We start from the raw sequence: 19,446 nt of genomic DNA, 5'->3' as shown, positions 1-19,446 counted from the left end.
TGATAGCTAGAGGACAAAGCTCTGAGCAAACAAGTCTGACCTCACTGCTTTGAGTAGGAGGCTGGACTAGAGACTTCCTGAGGTGCCTTCCAATCTGCATTATCCTGTGATCTTATGATTATTTATTCTGTATTTATTGTTTGAGAATAAAAGGAAAATTTCATTTTAAATGTATAAACATTGTATCATCAAACACTTAGCCTGACAATAAAACCCTTATGAAAAAGTGAATCAACATTTTAAATGTTCCCAGTTTCTACAAGCAGCAATTTCCAGGGAACACTGAGACTGCATGTAATTAACTTGGTTTTCCTGCACAAATCACTGTATTCTAAGTAAAATTATTTGAACAATAAAGATGATCTTCATGACTGCATTTACATTAGCAAGTCAGTATTGCAAAAGAAGTAGTTTCTGTACCTTGCTACAGCTTGTGCTGGACCCACTGCCCCCAAATGATGCTCCTTTGGACAAGCTCTGGTCAGCCCCCATGCACTGAACCTCATTTATTGCTAGAAGGTGCTGGGTTCACCCCTGCACATTCAGTTTAAGTTCATTCCAAAGGGGATTGTGAAAATTCTCAAACCACTCATGATGATAAAAAGAGCTTGCTGAGTGGGAATAACTGGGAGATTTACTTCAGAAGCTCACTCCTGAATCAAACCAAAATGCCAGTATCTCCTAAATGAACTCATTTACCAAACTCACTGTAACAGGAATTAATCTGCAACATTTTATAGTATATAGCTAATATTTTAATATGAAATTTGAGATTCTAACTTTCTGAAATGTGCAATTTGAGATTCCAACTTTCCGATGCTTGATGGACATTAATGAATTAATTGTAATATATAGTAAAAAATATTATCACCTTCATTCGATGTAAGGGTAAACTGAAGTTAATGAAGTGGGTACTAGGTTAAACCTGGATGTACCCCAGATCTGTCAGATTCCTCTCTACCAGTCTTTAACATCAGGATCATCCTTGCAAAAGCCTCCATAGTGCTTGTTAAATGATAACTTATTTATATGAGTTTTTAATTTCACTTAGATTAAGATACTCGAAAGTACAAAGACTAGGTCAGAGCATAGCTGGTGGCAATGCTCAAAGCATATGTCAGGGATAATGCTCATAGTAGATTAAATTTCTTTTGAGGAGTCCACGTAACAGCTCTGGCTTCCTCGCACTGCAGCACTCGCAGATAGTTTTGGACTGCAGGCTGGCAAATGAAGGCTTCAGAAACTATCATCACCCCAGTGCCTCTCTGTGCCTACACCATCATTTGTGTGGGCACACAGTGAATCACGGGGGTAAAGGGGTGGAATTCTTTTGGCAGTAATGGTGCATTATGTCAGCTGAAAGCATTAACTGGAGCTTAAATTGACATATGAAATAAGCTGAAAACACAGCCTGAGGTGAACATGGCAATCAGAGTCTGTATTTTCTGTAGATATGCCCCCTCTGACGTGAGCAAAGTGGTCCTTGTGCTGGCTCAGCACTGACACAGGGTCTCTCCTACACTGAAATGATGTCTTCTGGGGCTGTGTAGGAAACTTCAGAATGATATGCCTGAATGGAGCAACAATGAAACCAGGTCCTGGTGAGGCACATAACTAAGTAAATCTATTTGGAAAGTCCTGAGTCTGTGTCTTTTACAAAGTCACCTACAGACACTGTTTTCCTTTCTGTTATTCTCCACAGGTAGCTGGTCATTGCTGGAGGCAGTGTGTTTTCATACCCGATAGGACAAGCTGATACAGTGATAGATTTCCATGCTCCAAAGCTCCCCTACGGCATCTATACTATTTTTGTTACTTTTGGCTTGTCACTCAGGATCACCATTGCATTGCATACTTAAAAGGCCAATAAGAGGTTGAGGACTTACTGATGAGGCATTTAGGGATTGTGATTGTGTATCCTTAAAAACAGACAGGTTAAGTAATCTCTAATATACTAGGAAGAAACTTCATTATGATACACCCCCTTGTAAAGTCCCATTGATGAACCATGCTAGACAGACATTCATCTTACCTCTCCTCCAATGGCCCAGGCAAAAATTACTGTCTCACATGTGAGAAAAGAGTCTGGCATGTTGGGGTGGTAACATTCATGCCCATAGTCCAGCACACTGTCATTCAAATTGCTGCTGCATTGGTAAAGCAGGATATGGTGCACCAGATTCTCATGGCCTTTCTGGATCAATGGCTCAACCTGTCAAGGTTAAAATGAAAAGGAAAAGGAAAAAAGAAAACATATCTCAATGTGACTATTTTAATGCAGGTATGAAGACGGATATAAAAATTATGTAATACATTTATTTTAAAAGAGAAGACTTGATGTTTTATTGTAGTTATGTTGAGATGTACTTTCAGCACTCTGCAAACTCAAGAAATGAAGTTGCCAAAAATTTCATTTTGCCCAAGTGCATTAGTGGGGAACAGAAATAAATACTACATCTTGACAAAACCTCTGTTACCACCTTTCTTGATCTCTCTTCTCTCATCCCCGTCTTGCACTGTCACTTGTCTTTCTTCCTGCCCAGTCTTGTTTAGCAACATTCCAGCATGAAGGGGGTATAAACCAGCTAAAAGTCTGAACCAGCTTGGTGTCTGAACGAGTCAGAGCTTTTCACCCGTTTCTGCCTCTTTTGTAGTATTTCAAATTACAGCTACCCTTAGATTCTGTGTATCTAGGGTGAGCCTAGAGGTATAGCCCACATTCTTCAGCAGCTCAAAATGGACTTTACAATTTTTTTGACATGTACGAGAAATCAGAATTATTTTAAAATCTGCTCAGTTGTAAAGACTTTATTAACATGAAGTCATTCTTGAGAGGTTGGGTGTTTCAGCCTGTTTACAGCAGTGATGAGCTGGAGGGCTCTCAGTGGTGCCCGAGTGCCCCCAGTACAATTAAATCACCAAACTTCAGGGTAGGCTGAAATTATTTAATTCCCGTATAAGTGTTCACTCTCTATTTGGATGGATGATGTTAAATCATCTCTGTCAGAGATGATGTCCCTGGGGTAAACATGAATACTTTTGAAAAAAATTATTTTGCTTTTCAGAAAGATCATATTCCACAAAATATCAGCATATAGAAGACAGTATTAAAATGAAAGGATTTTTCCCCTTGCCTTTGCTTTCAAAGATTTCATCACATATCTACTTTCAAACTGAATAAAATAAAGATTAATATTTTTACAAGAAAAGTCAAGCTTTGGCAATGCAACTCTTAAGACACAGGGTGCCATGCAGTATTGCCTCAATATCACTGAACCAATGAATCACTGAATAGTTGCAGTAGGAAGGGACCTTTGGAGGTCATCTAGTCCAACCCCCTGCCAAGGCAGGGTCACCTAGAGCATCAGGAGAGAGAAGGTTATTTTAAACAGGAAAAGAATGTATATACATCGTAAATTTACATCCATTTTATTTTGTAAGCACATTCATGTGCTGCCAGAGGACCAGAACACAGTAAGCAGGAACAGTTTATTACATTATTAAAATATTGTCAACACAATTTATCTCTCTGCATTTCATTCAAAAAACTAAATCAATTGCAAAAGAGGAAGGGCGATAAGAAGCAGCCAGAGCCCGTGTGTATCAAGACCAGCCTTGTAGGTATGAATCCACAAAGTACCAAGTCCAAATGATGCTGAGTACCTGCATGTACATTCAAGAAGTGCACAACCCACTTCACTGGGCTTAGAAATTAATGGAAGGATGCCAATTTAATTGGATGCCCCACAGTTTTGTTCTGGAGGCAAGATTGAAATACTTCATAGGAGATCATCTGAACTGTTCACTGTTCTCAGTAATCCTCCCATCATCATGCATTACTGTACTGCACTATGGAAGTAAAAGGTATTTTTGAAGGAGATAAGAGTCAGTTTTCCCATTAAATAAGAATTCAATCCCAAATATATCAGACCGAATGACAAAGATTCAGAAATTCATTTCAGCTTGATGTTTCTTCTTCCCTCTGCCCCATCATATACCTGCATATTTATCCAAATACTACAGAAGAAAAATGGCCTTGTAACACGTCAGCTTATACATTAAATAGCAGGATATATGTCAAGAATTCTGAAGTTCCACATAATGTATAGGTTAGTAAAAGAAATGGTCATGGGAATATTATCCCTGTATCTACCAAGAAAAAGGAGTACTTTTGTCCCAACATGTGACATTTCTGCCTGCTGCTACAAGATCCCACTGCATGCTGTGCTTACAATCACTACTTCAAAACCAGCTTCCTCTCAAAACAATGGGATATCACCAAAATTAGAAACTCACATCCTGTCATCATTTTTTAGTGTCAGTTACCTAAATAATAACAGCACTTCAAAAAACAGTTTTGTTCAGTTTTCTTAAATGAGAAAAAAGAAAAAGGAAGCTAAAACAAAATAAATCCTTAAACATACTTCTATTGCATCTTGTAGGATAACTTATATTGTTCAGATGCAGAAATAAGTCATGAAGAACAGCAGTGAAGTTATGCTTTTTACACGTTTTTATTACAACTCGGTTGAAGAGGTCTTTCTCTTTCTGTTTTTAAACAAGTTTTTAAAAAGAAAATATTAGGAGTGGTCAAAATTCTATTAAAAAACATCTTCAGAAAATCTCATTAATCATGAATTATTCAGAAATGTATGGAGATATTTTAATGGCCAGCTTACTAAGGGTCACATCATTATTTCTCATTGAAATGAGAGAAGAAAGAGGACCAGACCTCTTAGGTATGTTGAGCTCCCCTTCTCTGATCCGATGAATAGCTAACTGTATTTATTTACTAGAATAACTTCAGCAGAGAAAAAACCTAAAAACTATGATTTCTTACTCTATTGTAGTGATTAACTGGAGTAGGGATTTAAATGTGCCATTCTACATCCCAGGTGAGTGCTGCCTCTTTACACAGCTATTTGTTATTTTGGCTCATAGAATAAGTTGGTTATTTAGGCTGCCTCACACTTCCTCTCTCACTTTCCACAAAGAGCATCTGTACAGATTACTTTGCTCCAAGCTGAAAAGAAATTCCAAAATGTCATTTTTTTCTCAAATAAACAAAATTCTTGTTCTCTGGCCAGCCTTACAAATAATGATGAACAACAATGATGTTTGTCAAATTGGGGGCCAAATTCAGAAAATCACTTGTGTTTAGAAGTGCACATAAGTAGTCCCAGGTGTAAAATCAGTTGTTAAAGCAGGTATCTACAATTAAATATCTAGATCAGGGTGGCCTGATTTCCAGAGCACTTGCAGCCTCAGTAAATGACAACACAATTTGCAGTTACAATTTGTGCAACTTTAAGAATACTTGCGAAAAGATAATAATTTGATATGGCACATTAGGGAAAAGGAGTGAAATACAGAAAAATAGTGATTAAAAATAGGTATGGTACATAATAGTCATTAAACTCTGCAGATTTAAGTGAACAGTTAATTTTTCTTTGGATTTTATTTATACATAGCCTTGTTTGCTCTGCTCTCTTACAACAAGGGACTCTCAAATGACATTTTCAGTCAAGTAATTAGATAATCAGTGATTGAGTAGTTTAGATGGTTGCAGTGAAAATGGGAATCCACTTTTCATTTTCAATAATTATGAAGAAACCTGACTTTGAAACGTAGTTCCTTCTCTTGTCCTTGTGAATTCCTATCCACCTCTTGTTAGCCAAGGCAGCCAAGAAAAAAGCTGACAGGAGACTAAAAAGGAATATGCATGTAACTACCTATTTTCCCCATTTTACCTCATTCTTTGAGGCTCCTCTGTGGTGTTTTCCCTGTTGCTGACATGCAAGGAAGACCCAGCTGTCAGGGTTCATCTCTTTGCCATGTTGTGAATAAGCCTGCAGAGATACTGCACCAACGGGCACCTCGGTGACTTCTTCCCCTGCAGGCAAAGTGCATTTTCTGCTTGACATTTCCTAACTGCCAGAGGCATGGAGAACAAAAGCCCCATATTCATGCTACATTAAAATGCCCAACATGTTTGGGATTGCAAAACATAAATGCATGCAACAAGACACCATCTCTCCTGTTTTTCATGAAACCTGCGGTAAGAAGCTCATGGTTTATTATTCATGATGACTTGCTTTCTGCATCTTCCTCTATCTTCTTTTGAAAGCCTGGGAAAAAGGTCTTTCTATCTGAGCACACTCACATATATGAACCTATCTGACTCCCACTAACAGCGGCAAAACATAATAGAGGTACTATAATCCTGCACCACTCCAAATCAGAGCTTTCAAAGGAAGTATTTAAAATACACCATATTCAAATATAAATGAAGACACTACCTTCTGCAACCAAAAGTAGAGGTTTCAGTAATGGTGCTTGGTTGACATGACCTGTGCTCATCGGACAGGTTGAGAAGTTTTGCAGAGCTCCTTTCATGGTACTGAATCTCTTAACACTTCTGAAAACACTGACTTTCAAAAACTATAAATTAAAAAATTTTCAAGTCATTATAATGTTAAACCAGATAAGATGTGTGTTGTCTACCTGTTATTTTAACAGAAGCCCTATTCTAGTCAACAGGCTGACATCACATGAACAAAGAGAAGGTTTATATCTTCCAGGGCCAAGTTACTCATCTTCAATTTTTCTTCCTCTCTTCTCTATTTCATAGAATCAATCACAGAATCACAGAATCAACCAGGTTGGAAAAGACCTCCAAGACCATCAAGTCCAACCCTTGATCCAACACCACCGTGGTTACTATTATTCCTTATCTATTATCCCTTTTATCCTATTATCCCTTTACCTATTGCACAAACTGAACCTGTCATATGTTGTTTCTGTTTTTTTTTCCTTAAAAAAAAAAATCAAAATTTTAATATAACAGTGGCTTGCATCTCAAGCAGGGTCAAGATACTAATGTGTTATGTATTAAACAGGATGAAAATTAAAAGACCTCAAGTGGTCCAAGAAGTTAGATTTTCTAAAAGGAAAAAAAATATCTCCAGAAACCTGGAAGACTTTCTTGCTTATTCCTGGTTTTCTCCTTTTTTATTTGCTCTGTTTTATCTGATGCTAACAGCCGTGGTTTGTTCTTCATACCTGTTCGTGCAGACGATGAAAGTTAGCAAAATATATCCATAGTCTCACCGTAGTATCCCTATTTAGAAAATATAGCCCACTGAATGTCAGAAAAAATACCCCTGAATTTATTTTTAGATATGAAAATGACAACAGGTTTTTGATCTTTTTGAAGTGATGATTCTACACTGAAATGTCAATGAAAAGTATGATTTTTTTTTCTGGCTCAAAAATGTAGCTTCAACTTAATCTTATATTTTAAAGACATATGGGATTGCATACTGCCATATAAATGACTCTGAATAAGACCACAGCCTTACATCACACCTCATGTAAGTAGTCAGTGGTGACACAGGGAAGAAAATGCAATTAGTTTGTCTCAAAATGGACACTAAAAATTTGACATATTTTTGTCCTGCTACTGTTGCATCTAGAAGAGTTTCTAGCCTGTGGTTGGTTCATTTATGTGTATGAGCTTTCCATGTCTCCGATTAACTCAGACCAAAAAGTGATGGCTGTGAAACTGAATACTGGCTGAGTTTAGTTGAGAGAATTTTTGCAGCAGAAAACTAAGTTATAGGCTTTCTATACTCCTCATCAGGAAGAACTATTATATTCTTACTGATTACTTTGGTCCTTGTACTGCTGTAAATTTGTACCATGTGCATGCATTGAAAAATTATCTGACTTGGAAAATTTCTTCAAAGGTTGACACAATTTCTTCTTATTAGATTCATCAAGATTTTTTCTGATTTTTTTTCAGAAGTGTAATTGTGAAATGATCAAATATTTATCTAAAACATCTCCTTTAAGGTTTTAGATTTCTCTTCAGAAAAGCAAATACTTAGTTGGCTTTATAAAGTTGGGTCTTTTTCAGCAAAAAAACCCTCCATGTATTCCAGAAAAAAAACCCTCAGTAATATGGTTTTATTTTCTTATAAATGTTCTGAAAGAAAACCACCAGCCATTTGCTGCCTAACACTTGCACACAACCCAGAAATGTGCTGAGCAAAAACTCAAGAACTGGAAACATGCCTCTCAGCTGGGGTAGATGTTTAAGTCCATGACTCCAGGGAAGAACAGGGTTTTAACCCTAACAACACAACAACTAGTTCATGTGAGTAGAAAATCCTGTCTACGCCAGTGTCACATCTGGGACACTAATCTGCTGGAGACTTTCAGCCCAGAGTTAAGGCATTCCAGGGTCAGCAGAGACCACCCTCCCCATGCCTCCATCCTACCCTGTCTGTCAGAAAGCATTAAATAATTACCACAGAATAGACAGAGCTGAAGGAGACAGTTCCAATGCTCAACTGGCTGCAGTCTAGCATGGACTAACTGCTGTAATGTTTCCTGAGATCAGCAGTATCATTTGCATGTACACAGCTAAGTGCCCGTTTCTGTTTTCCTCCCTGTACAATCCAGGTCTTAAATTCAGTCATCACTACTGACAAATCCCTTTAAATCCCTCTCTATTCGAAGTGCTTCTGTGTTAAGTAAGTGACCCTTACTTAGAAAGGTGTATATTTTGTTGAGTTAGGAGGCAGAGTAAAGCCCTGCTTCTTGTTGATTCATAGTCATCTGAGATGATGTACAACTGATGTACATCAGGAAGCATCACCGCTTGACGTGAATTGTCCTTCAAAGGTAAAAGTGTTCACTCGCATGTTTTTCATACATATTTTTCACATCCTCCAGCTGGAGGAAAATATAACCTGTGTAATTAGTGACAGCTCTTGATTTTTGTATTTTAAAAAAAAAGAGATGTAGATGAGAAAAAGGCGCAGGCAACAGTGATATCCCCAACGTTAATCTTATCATGTGATTACATAAGGTTTCCTTGAAGGATGGAAATTTTCCAGACCAAGACTTCCATGCAACTTAAGGTATTGAAATTTGTATGATTTGTCCTTAATATATTTGGGTTGGGTTTTTTTCCAAAGTGAGATTCAAATATCAGACATAATCCTAAATTGAAATAACAGTGCTAACTTAATTGATTGATTGATTGGTTGATTTAAGCTATATTACTGGCATTTCTGTTCAACTGGTTTTGAGTACACTTTAAAACGCAGAACAAAAATCCTAACATCACTGTGGAGGAAAAGTCCTTACCACGTAAATAGAAAACTTGATTCAAAGCAGATATTTCCTGTTCTTGATCTAAAGAAAGAATTTTTTAACTCAATAACTGCATTGTTCAATGAAGGCTCTTATTTAAGTTTTATTAGTATATGGCATAAAGAAGTAATTAACATACCTCTGTTTAAAGCTGCAGAATAGTTATTGGAAAAGAATACGTACTTTCAGGTAAAAGGTAATTGTTGATGTACTGCTAGCTGAAAGAGGAGGCCATTTATCTAAATTTACACAAATCTGTCTATTCCCACATAGTATTTCTAATGATTACACTCTACATCCAGAATTTTGCAAGTCAGTGTGCAGAATACCTTAAATATTTTAATTAGGAAAGAGGAATAAAAAACCACAATAAACAATAATCCCAAACATTTAAAAATGAGAACTAGAGATGGGTTTGCGACTTCTTGTTCTCTCTGCCATGAAGTCCATTCTTAAGTTCTTATTCCTATTTAATCACCTGGAACTCTGCCACTCATAAGGAGTTCCAGACTTTAAAGACATACAGTAATTTAGACTACATCCAAAAGAAGTATAGCTTAAAAAAATACCCATAAAACATTGTTTCTGCCTGACGTATGTCTGAAGATTTAAGATAACGCATTTAGTAACAGTTAAAAAGTATAACCCTGAGGAACAATCTCATAAAAAGCTCAAGTCAAGAAAAAACATGTTTCATTTAATTACACTTCCTGGCAATACACTCATTGCACTCTTAAGCAGCAGCAGCAGCACTGGCAGAGTGGTTGCGGTATTCAGTATGACCATAGTCTCTCAGCACAGCTGACACACTCCAAGCAGAATTATTTGTCAATTAATCGTCAATTAGTCATCAGCATCATTACTTCCCTGTGAAAACAATATCATAATAAAGTAATATGAAACCAAATATGTTTCAGATCTAAAGCCAAAACGGGTACTCTATAATGAGTTTATATATATTTAAGAGGAACATACAATTTGAATAGTATAAATAATAAAGTCAGTGAAGGTACTCCCTTTGTGAAATCCTGAAATCACCATTCATGCGCAGCAACGTCTACCTATTTTTTGAGATAGCAAAGGAGAAGGTTTTAATTCTATTGTACAACTGCAAAACATTCTCATTCAATCACGTAGTTAAATAACATTGCACTTTTTCTCCTCCTGCTTGGGAGTGAACGCACAGCTTTGCCCAAAGACAGAGCACGCAAGAATTTACAACCTGTCCCTTTTTTGTTTTACACACACAGAAGTATTCTATTAGGAAACAAATTTTCTGAAAAGGACATGCTGACTTCTGTGAAGGACGACCAAAAGTGAACAAATGTGAGAAAGACCTTAAGCATTTGAATACTGAGCCTCTAGAAGAGTCACCAACCTGCACACTCTGGCACCTATAGTTTGCTGAAGGGAAAGCATGGGATTAAATAAGCACAGGGCTTATGATTTTGACATGACACAGCCTCCTGTGTCAGAAGAACAGCTCTAAGGGACTATTGCTCATAACCCTCTAAAAATGTATATTTGCAGGGTTAATACACAAACATAAGATGGCTTACAAAATAAGTGCAGTTAAGTAATGCTCGTATTAACACTATTATTTCCAAATTTTCTCACCCAAAGTCAGGTCCTGGTACCCTTCTCTAGGATTTAACACACCTCAACACAAGCATGAAATCACACAACATGGGCTATTTTCAGATTACATGGTTCTTTTAAAGTCTATATTAAAATTATACCATAGCAATTCTCTAGAAACCAAATCTGTGATTGGCACTTCTCAAAACAGAAAGACGCAGCTTCAGTTCTAGCAACTTAAGCCATAGCAATGAAAGTGAGGGGATTGAAAAAGGAGACTGAAGAGTATTAAATTGTAGTTTATAATAATTTGCTTAGATATTTAGTTTTTCTCAGGATTAGGTGTTTTGTGTTTGGGTGGATTTTTTGTGCATTTCAGTTAGATACAAGATGTAAATTAATTCCATGCAGGTATAACATCAGTCTTGGTGTAATGAGAAACTATTCACCATCTACCAGTGGTTCATTTGTCATGTGTATGGATTTTGATGTCATATATGTGTAGTGGTTTGACCCTGGCTGGATGCCAGGCACACACCAAAGCCGCTCAATCACTCCCCTCCACAAGTTGACAGGGGAGAGAAAATATAGCGAAAACTCATGAGCTGAGATAAGGACCAGGAGAGATCACTCATTGAATACTATCATGGGCAAAACAGGCTCAACTTTGGGATGTTAATTGAATTTATTCCTGACAAAATCAGTTCAAGATAATGAGAAGTAAAATAAATCTTAAAAACGCCTTTCCCACATCCCTCCCTCCTTCCCAAGCTCTACCTCCTCCCTCTCACCAGTGGCACAGGGAGATGGGAATGGGGGTTATGGTCAGTTCATCATGACTTGTTTCTGCCACTGCTAAGGGAGAAGAGTCATTCTTCTGCTCCACCATGGGGTCCCTCCCATGGGAGATAGTCCTCTGCCAAGTTGTCCAACAGGAGTCCGTCCCATGGGCAACAGTTCTCTGTGAACTGCTGCAACCTGGGTCACTCTTCCACGGGGTGCAGTCCTTCAGGCATAGGCATCTCCAGTGTGAGTCTCCCACAGGGCCACAAGTCCTACCAGAAAAACCTGCTCCAGTGTGGGCTTCTCTCTCCATGGGTCTGCAGTTCCCTGCCAGGTGCCTGCTCCACCACAGGTTTCCCATGGATCCACAGCCTTCTTTTGGGCATCCACCTGCTCTGGCGTGGGTCTCCTCCACAGGCTGCAGGTGGATCTCTGCATCCCCGTGGTCCTCCATAGGCTGCAGGGGCACAGTTACTTCACCATGGTCTTCACCACAGGCTGTAAGATAATCTCAGCTCCAGCGCCCAGAGTAACTCCTCCCCCTCCTTCTCCACTGACCTTTGTGTCTCCAGAGTTGTTCCTCACATATTCTCACTCCTCAATTCACTGGCCACAATTACTTCCATGCAATAACTTTTTTTTCTCTTATTAAATATGTTATCACAGACGTGTTACCATCATTCCTGATTGGCTCAGTCTTAGCCAGCTGCAAGCCTGTCTTGAACCTGCCTGGCATTGGCTATGCTGGGCATAGAGGAAGTTTTTAGCAGCTTTTCACAGAACCCACCCCTGTAGCCACCCCGCTACCAAAACCTGGCTGTGCAAACCCAATGCAGTATGCTATGTGTGGACGCAGCACAGTAGCATTGTCTGCCCATTGTCTGTCTGTTTTCCCACTGTTACTAAAAAGAAGTCAATGAATCTATGCTGTAGACATAGCTGTGACTACTGTGCACTGCAAGGGGAAGCAGAGATGGAGGGGGTATCATAACATCATATATAGGGCAATTATATCAGCCCTATAGAAAATTTGCTTAAGATGCTGCTACTGTGTGATTTGTCTGAATTAGAAATTTGATCTTAAGAAGCAATGCCAAGATGCTAGTAGGACCAAGTTAGATTTGTTGTGTGATCCACCTACACAACCCCCATCAAGACAGATGTTACTACCTATGAGCCTGCTATTCTGATACTGGCACAAAATATGCTTCAAAATTGCTGATCTTAGGCCCAATCCTACTCTAAAGTATTTTATTGCCTGCTGTGATAAGAAGCGTTGATTGTTTGGTTGCAGACAATTTCTAGATACAATTTTCTTATCTTTTCAGATAAGAAGTCACAGGCTTACACTAAAACAAATCTAAGGATGAGGAAGAAAAAATAAAGATGTAGCACAAGACAAAATGGGGTAATCATTAAGAATCCTCTCCTGAAGATCACACTACATATCATCTCAGAATTGGGAGGTGAAACTCAGACATCTTCACATCTCTTTTCCATTCTCACCTTTGATCAATCCTAAGTTAAAGCTCCTGACATTAAATCCTGAATGTAATTAGAAATTACACACCTTCATACAGCACACGTAGCACACGTATTTTCCAACCACATACTGGCACAGTAAATACATTGCCTTTATGGATAGATGTTGTTTTTATTTAAAAAGCAAAAATTAAAAGAAAATGGGCTAAATTAACTAGATGTTCAACTTTGCTGATAACAAAAACGAGTAGGTTATTTTTGCATACCAAGTATGGAATAAATAATGCAGAAATAACTGCGTAACATAAGCATTCTTATCATTAACACATAAAAGTGAAATGAAAGACTATAAGAACATAAGAATATGTTCTGTAAGAAATATTGTTTGGTGTGATAGTAAAATCTGTGGTCATGCGTAATTTAATCTTTGATCACAGAAAGCAATACTATTTCAAACAGTTTCACATATGAAATAATTTAGTAGAATATGAGAGAATAATGTATTTCTGTTATTTCCTGAGACAGTCCTTGGGAAACTTTTAATTTCCAGCCTGTTCGGTTACATGAATCTCTAGCACTGCTAAACCTAATGGGCCAATTCAGGCTTGCACTGAAGAGCCAGCCCTCCAGATCAAAGGGCAGAGAGCTTACAAGCTTTGCAACCTAAGATGATTGTTTGGTTGCCAATCTAGTTTACCGAGGCTGCAATTGCTTTGTAGGGGAACGTATGGGAAAATATAGAACATTATATTATGTCAGGCTGCACAGTGCAATTTGCTAGAGTTATCACATTTAGCAAAATGTAAAAGTTCAAGCCCAAGAGAATAACAAGCAGTTACTGTCTGGTATCACTCAAGTTAAAAATCAGTGCCCTCATTTAGGTACAGCAAGATACAAGCTTGCCTTCTGGCTTCCAATCAATCAGTCTCTTAAACTGGAGTCCCTTTGTGTTTTCACACTGAGGTCTTTGGTATTACTAAAGCATTCCACTGTCAAAAAGCAAAGTTACCCTTGGCAACAAGTTTTTTGGAGTTTTTACTTCCTTATCAGAGTTTGCCCCGAAACAGAACATGAAGATTAACTAGCAGCTGCTGGTGTGTTATAATACAGGCCTTTCTTTAATTGAAAAGAAGCTCCATCTTCTAAGGAGATCAGTAGTGGAAAGCTTTGGTGCTTATATAAAAATATGCCCAATGTAATGCTTCTCAGTTAATGCTAAATAATTAAGTTTTTTCTGATTATATGCTTAGCCTGTTTCACTAGTCACATTGTAAGTTTAGTGCCAAAAAAAATCACACAGGGTTGTGGTTAAGAAAAGTCCATTTTTCCCAAAAGCAAATTTTTTTAAAAAATGTATTTTTTTGCAATATTTGCTTCTAACATAATCTCTTCTCTCCCTTGACCTGGTGGGATATGTCTTCCTGATTCATTCATCTAAGAGTTAGTTATCCAGCACAGACTGGTTGTCTGGGTTCTCTCATCCGTCAATGGAGAGAGAGATTGAACCATGCAGGGGGTGCTTGAGCTCGTACATTTCAAACACCTTCTCAGGATGATATACAGCTAGTTTTGTCACTATAAAGGTCAATTAAGCAGCTGACTCAGACCCTTGGTTAAGTCAAGTCAGATAAGAGGAAGCACATCCTCTTGGTTGAAAATTGACTGTCTTTAATATGTTTCCTGAGTATTCATGAGTTGTACTTAAGAGATATTGAATTTTGACCACATAACCTCATCCCTAGGATGGGGTTTATTCCCCATTTCAGCAGTGCTAAACCCGTTCATTCCATTTTCATAAGCTGGTTCAAATAATGCATATAGAAGGACTACTTTCTACAAGAATCCAAATGTTTAAGACCTTACAAAAAGCAACCTACCACCCTCCTTTCCGATGCCAAAGGTCCTCTAAAAGTGGACATCCCATTAAAAAAGCTCTCTTACAGAATCAGAAGTATTTTATGCTTGTGAGCATGGCCACATCACAGCCTTTTTGCTGGTATTTCTCTGACTATACTAGTTTTGGAAAAAACCTAGAAAGTTTGAGACTGAAAGAAAATGAGTAGTTCTTAGAAAAAGGACATGAAGATACAGCTAAGTGACCCTGCTATCCAATTATAGTTTTTATTTTACAGAAATTATTTTTCCTACTCTTAAAGTGAAATTCAATATTTGACATTTTTCACTACAGGATTATTACTAATGAAGCCTGGGGAACTACTTTTTCTAGGAAAACACAGTGTATTTCAAAGGAATTAAGAAAGCATGGAGAGAAAATTTACAGTGTTGAAACTAGCACAGACTTGCTATGCACTGAAGCTGAAAAGCTTCTCACAAATTCATGATGGCATGTCTGGCATGTAGGATAAACATACTATTCCTTCACTAGTATATGCTGTAAATTTTCGGCTTACACACAGAATTAAATAATTTGTCAGGTGGAGTGGGAGACCACAGGTCTAGAGGATTCACAGAAAATCCAGAGACAATAGAGGAAACGCTATCTTAAAGTTTCTTAATTGCAGTGGAAAAAATAATCAAGCACATGGGAGATCTGTGGTTAATGTGAAACCAGAGTAATGAATCTTTAGCAGATGCAGTTATTTTAATAAGCAGTACAATTACATTAAGTAACAAAAGACACGGAGTATTGAAACCTAAGCTAAAGACGGTAATAAAGAAGAGTTGTATCTGTAGAAACATGAGTAGAAAAAGCAGTAAGAACAAGCTCTGAACATAAAGCAAAAACAGTATTTACTGGAACACTGAGAAGTGTTTCTCATGGATGTAAAACAAATTTTCTCTTTCTTGCTAATGGTAAATATCTGCATGATGCCACCTCACAATGAGCAAAAAATAAATTCAGCAAATAGACAGAAAAAAACCCAATTGTCAGCAAATAGACTTACAGCTTATCAAAATAGAAAGAGATGTGTCAGCACACACATATCCACACACACTGAAAATCATGAAAATCAGACATCCTAACAGTACAAACATGACAAGATTTTGGAAGTTTTCCAGTGTGCTGCCACTGAATAACTTTTTTTTTTTTAACCTGAAAAAGTAATAAGAAAGAGACTTTAAAACCAGGTAATTTACAAGAGGGAGGGTGCTGCAGAGACTCCCCTTTTCGGGGTGTGCTCCCCCGGGTTAGCTGTCTCTGTCAGCCCCTCTCCCAACCCTGGCATTCAGTGTCTCTGCCTGTGTGGGCTCTCCACACCCAAGGAGCTGTCCTCAGCATGGCATTTTCATGCAAAGGTGGGTGCATGGACATGCCTGTGTGTCTGGTCTACCAGTGGGTCTCTCTCTCTCTCTCTCTCCCTCTGACAGGTCCTGCTGGAGCAGAGGTCCTTCCCAAGGTGCCATCAGTGAAACCAGAGAACTTTCTTTTAGGGATGCAATTAAGAGGCACATTCAGGACCAGTCAGAATAATTATATTTACAGAGAACTGCAAAAATCCTAGCAAGACGTAGTCTTAAACCCACCTCTGGAAAGTCTGGCTCAAGAAATGGAATGCTTTTTTCTAAGAAAGCTACTTCTGAGAAGGCTCTCAGCTAATTTCGGTACGTGAGAAAAAGTAAAAATCCCTTGGGTAGTAAGCCTGAGGCACATACCACAGCCTGAAGCTCAAAGCAGCACAACAGGCCAATGCACACATCGCTGCAGGAAGAGTTTGCAGGCAGGCAGCCATGTGTTGTCCCGTGTGAATAGCAACCAAGGTCCACCACTCCAGCACCACTACAGAGCCATCCTGCAAATAGGTGTTTTGAAGAAAGATGGTTGTCTGCTATTACCTCCAACGAAGTCCTTTCATCTGTTTTGCATATTATTGTTTTCAAAATTTATCTATTTCTCTTGTAATTGGTTCTGCTATCAGAAAACACACGAGAGGGAAAATCTGTAGAAGTTTAACAAATTTTCAAACAGTCACAATTCAGCCGGGTAGGCAGCTTGAACTGAGGAGTGATGTACACCATTAGTCACAAAACCAGCTTGGTGCCTGGTTTTGGTTGCGATCTGGGTAATTATTATCACTGTTACGCTCAGCTATTGAGAAATTTCTTATTCTGTTTTATTTTTTAGCAGGCATAATGTTATTATGAGTTATCTCTCCAGAAGTTCCTGGAGGCATTACAAAAGATCTTGTAAAGGAAGGCTTTGTAGGGACATGTAGGAAGACACAATCTCTTCCCTAGGGAAAAAGTTGCAAGAGATGTGAAGCAAAGGAAGATTTAACACAGAAGTCCTAACCCTGGCTGGGTGCCCCCTTATTGCAGTGAAGCTCTGTTCTCCACTGGTAAATGCAGCACAAGGAGAAATTACTGAATCACTTATTCATGTCCTTATTCTACCTACGAGACAAACACAAGATTACAGTCTTATCTCTTTCACGATTTACATGTCATGGTGCATGCTTGATCAATGAAAATATGCTCTTTCCCATTACCTGGGATTCCCAGAAAGCAACATGACTATTATGTAAAAAGAAAGAGAAGACTTAAGGTCCTACATAATTTACTTTTGACTAAATTTGAGATCTCTTATGCTAGTTATTTCTTCGTCTTGTGCTAACAGAAGAAACTAAAACACTAGAGTAGATGAAGCCTAAGTCCTAGTGTTATGTCACCCATCTGTTGCACCATCAGATTGTATCTACGAAATATATTTGTAAATACCTTAAATATATTCTGGCTAACAGCATATAGTCACTCTTTTTAAAAACAATGCCGTCAATAGAAATTAAATAATCCTTTTACATTCAGAATCTGAATTCAGAACCTGGCATTTGTTAACCAGAAACGATTAAAAGTCTTGTCCTCTACCTTTAATAACAGGTCTGATTTTTTTCAGTTTCCTTCATTAAAACATCATGCTTTCCTGATGAAACTGATTTTTTAAAAAAAAAACACTTTACTATAAAATGCTCAGAGTAATTTTCAAGAAGGAAAGAATGACAGAGAAGAGCTGAACATATGAAAAAAAAAATTCCTATTGTGGCTGTTGCACCCACTTGAGACTCCAGATTATCAGCAGATTTACATATCAGCACAGCTAAGCACACATTTTTGGTGGCACAGGTTGTCCAGCAAGCACTGAGCTGTGCACTTCAGTGCTCCACAAAATCATACAAGAGGACAGAAATGGCAAAAGTCAGTTCACATGTACACTACTGAAGTAGAATAAATCATACCAGGGACAAATTTGTACCATTTTGAAACCTTTTTTTTTCTGTCTGTAAAAATGAGATGTGTAGATTTGTGTGAAAACTCTGTTACAGAATGAATCCAGAATCAACATCTACAAAAGTATTTAACTAACACAGACAGTTTGATCAAGCCAAATAGTTCATCTGTCCTCCCCTTTGTGAAATTCAATCTTTGTTTGCATAGCTAATGTCTTCCTGAGTAGCCATAAGCCCCATCCTTTGTGTATCAGTAGGCTTTAGGAAATGTTTAATCAGTTTGCGAGAGAACATAGATACAATTCCACAGTAACCCTCTATGTGTCATCTAAAAAAAGTCACTATATGAAAATATAAGTTGTGTCCCTGAAAAGAAAGGTTAGGGGAGTGTTCCTACATAGTTCTACTCTCTTTCTGTATTAGTTTTTCTCTCTCTAAATATTTTTTAAGCATTAACATGAAATTTTCTTGTTTTTTGAAGATGGAAAATCACTGAGGATTATACTCTAATTTTCAATTTTATTTTAAGAAAATGCATTTCTGAAAATACTATCTCTAAAATTTTAATATTCTTTATACATTTTAAAAATAAAAAAAATATAAAACTATTCTGAAAAATTAGTCAATGTATTTCTGAGCTAAAATCTTGTTTTAGCTTCAACCAATCACAATTTTTTAAAAACTGAGCAACTGTATGTGCAGTCAGGCAAAACATTTAGAAAATATATTCCAGAGAACCTTTTAGCAGAACGTGTATCTACAACTTCCACCAAATTTAACATGGAAAGCTTGAATTCTAATCCTACCATTTAAAACTCTCACTTGAAAGCAGAAAACTAGGAATCTTGACATATACACCATAATACAAGTAAAGTCTGCTTTTCATAAAGATCTGTGAAAGTAGCTGTCATAAATTTCAAATGTGATTAAAGATCAAGTGCCTGAAAGCAAAAATTTGGGCCTTGCAACTGTTCATTCTGATAAGCGCAGAAACCCCCAAAATTTCAGAGTCATTATAGGTATTTATCAGACTTACACTGGGGATCATATGTTGTCTGAGTTAATTTAAAGTTTCAGTCTTACTGACAGCACTGGAAAAATATGACTGACAATAATAAAAAAATGGAATAGAATTGTATACTTAAAGCATTTAAGAGTTTAAAGAACATAAAACTGAGGGCCAGAACTACATCACTGTACTATCTTATGACTTTTAGAACAATAAGAAGTTGTTCTTTCGTGAGGTCTTCAGTACATT

General features: G+C 37.6%; 1 protein-coding gene across 1 annotated transcript in view; it reads right to left on the bottom strand.

Annotated features, from left to right (window-relative positions):
• MOXD1 (monooxygenase DBH like 1) overlaps positions 1-19,446 on the bottom strand; it is a 50,506-nt gene that overhangs the window by 16,578 nt on the left and 14,482 nt on the right. Inside the window, exon 5 of the mRNA XM_051792584.1 lies at positions 2,033-2,212. Within this exon, the coding sequence (XP_051648544.1) occupies positions 2,033-2,212 (180 nt within the window). The remainder of the gene's footprint in view (positions 1-2,032; positions 2,213-19,446) is intronic.

This window comes from Manacus candei, unplaced genomic scaffold (genome assembly GCF_025592945.1).
Source record: "Manacus candei isolate 608988 ecotype Guabito, Panama unplaced genomic scaffold, ASM2559294v1 h1tg000034l, whole genome shotgun sequence".
Taxonomy (NCBI): domain Eukaryota; kingdom Metazoa; phylum Chordata; class Aves; order Passeriformes; family Pipridae; genus Manacus; species Manacus candei.
This window is presented reverse-complemented; position numbering and strand designations above follow the sequence as displayed.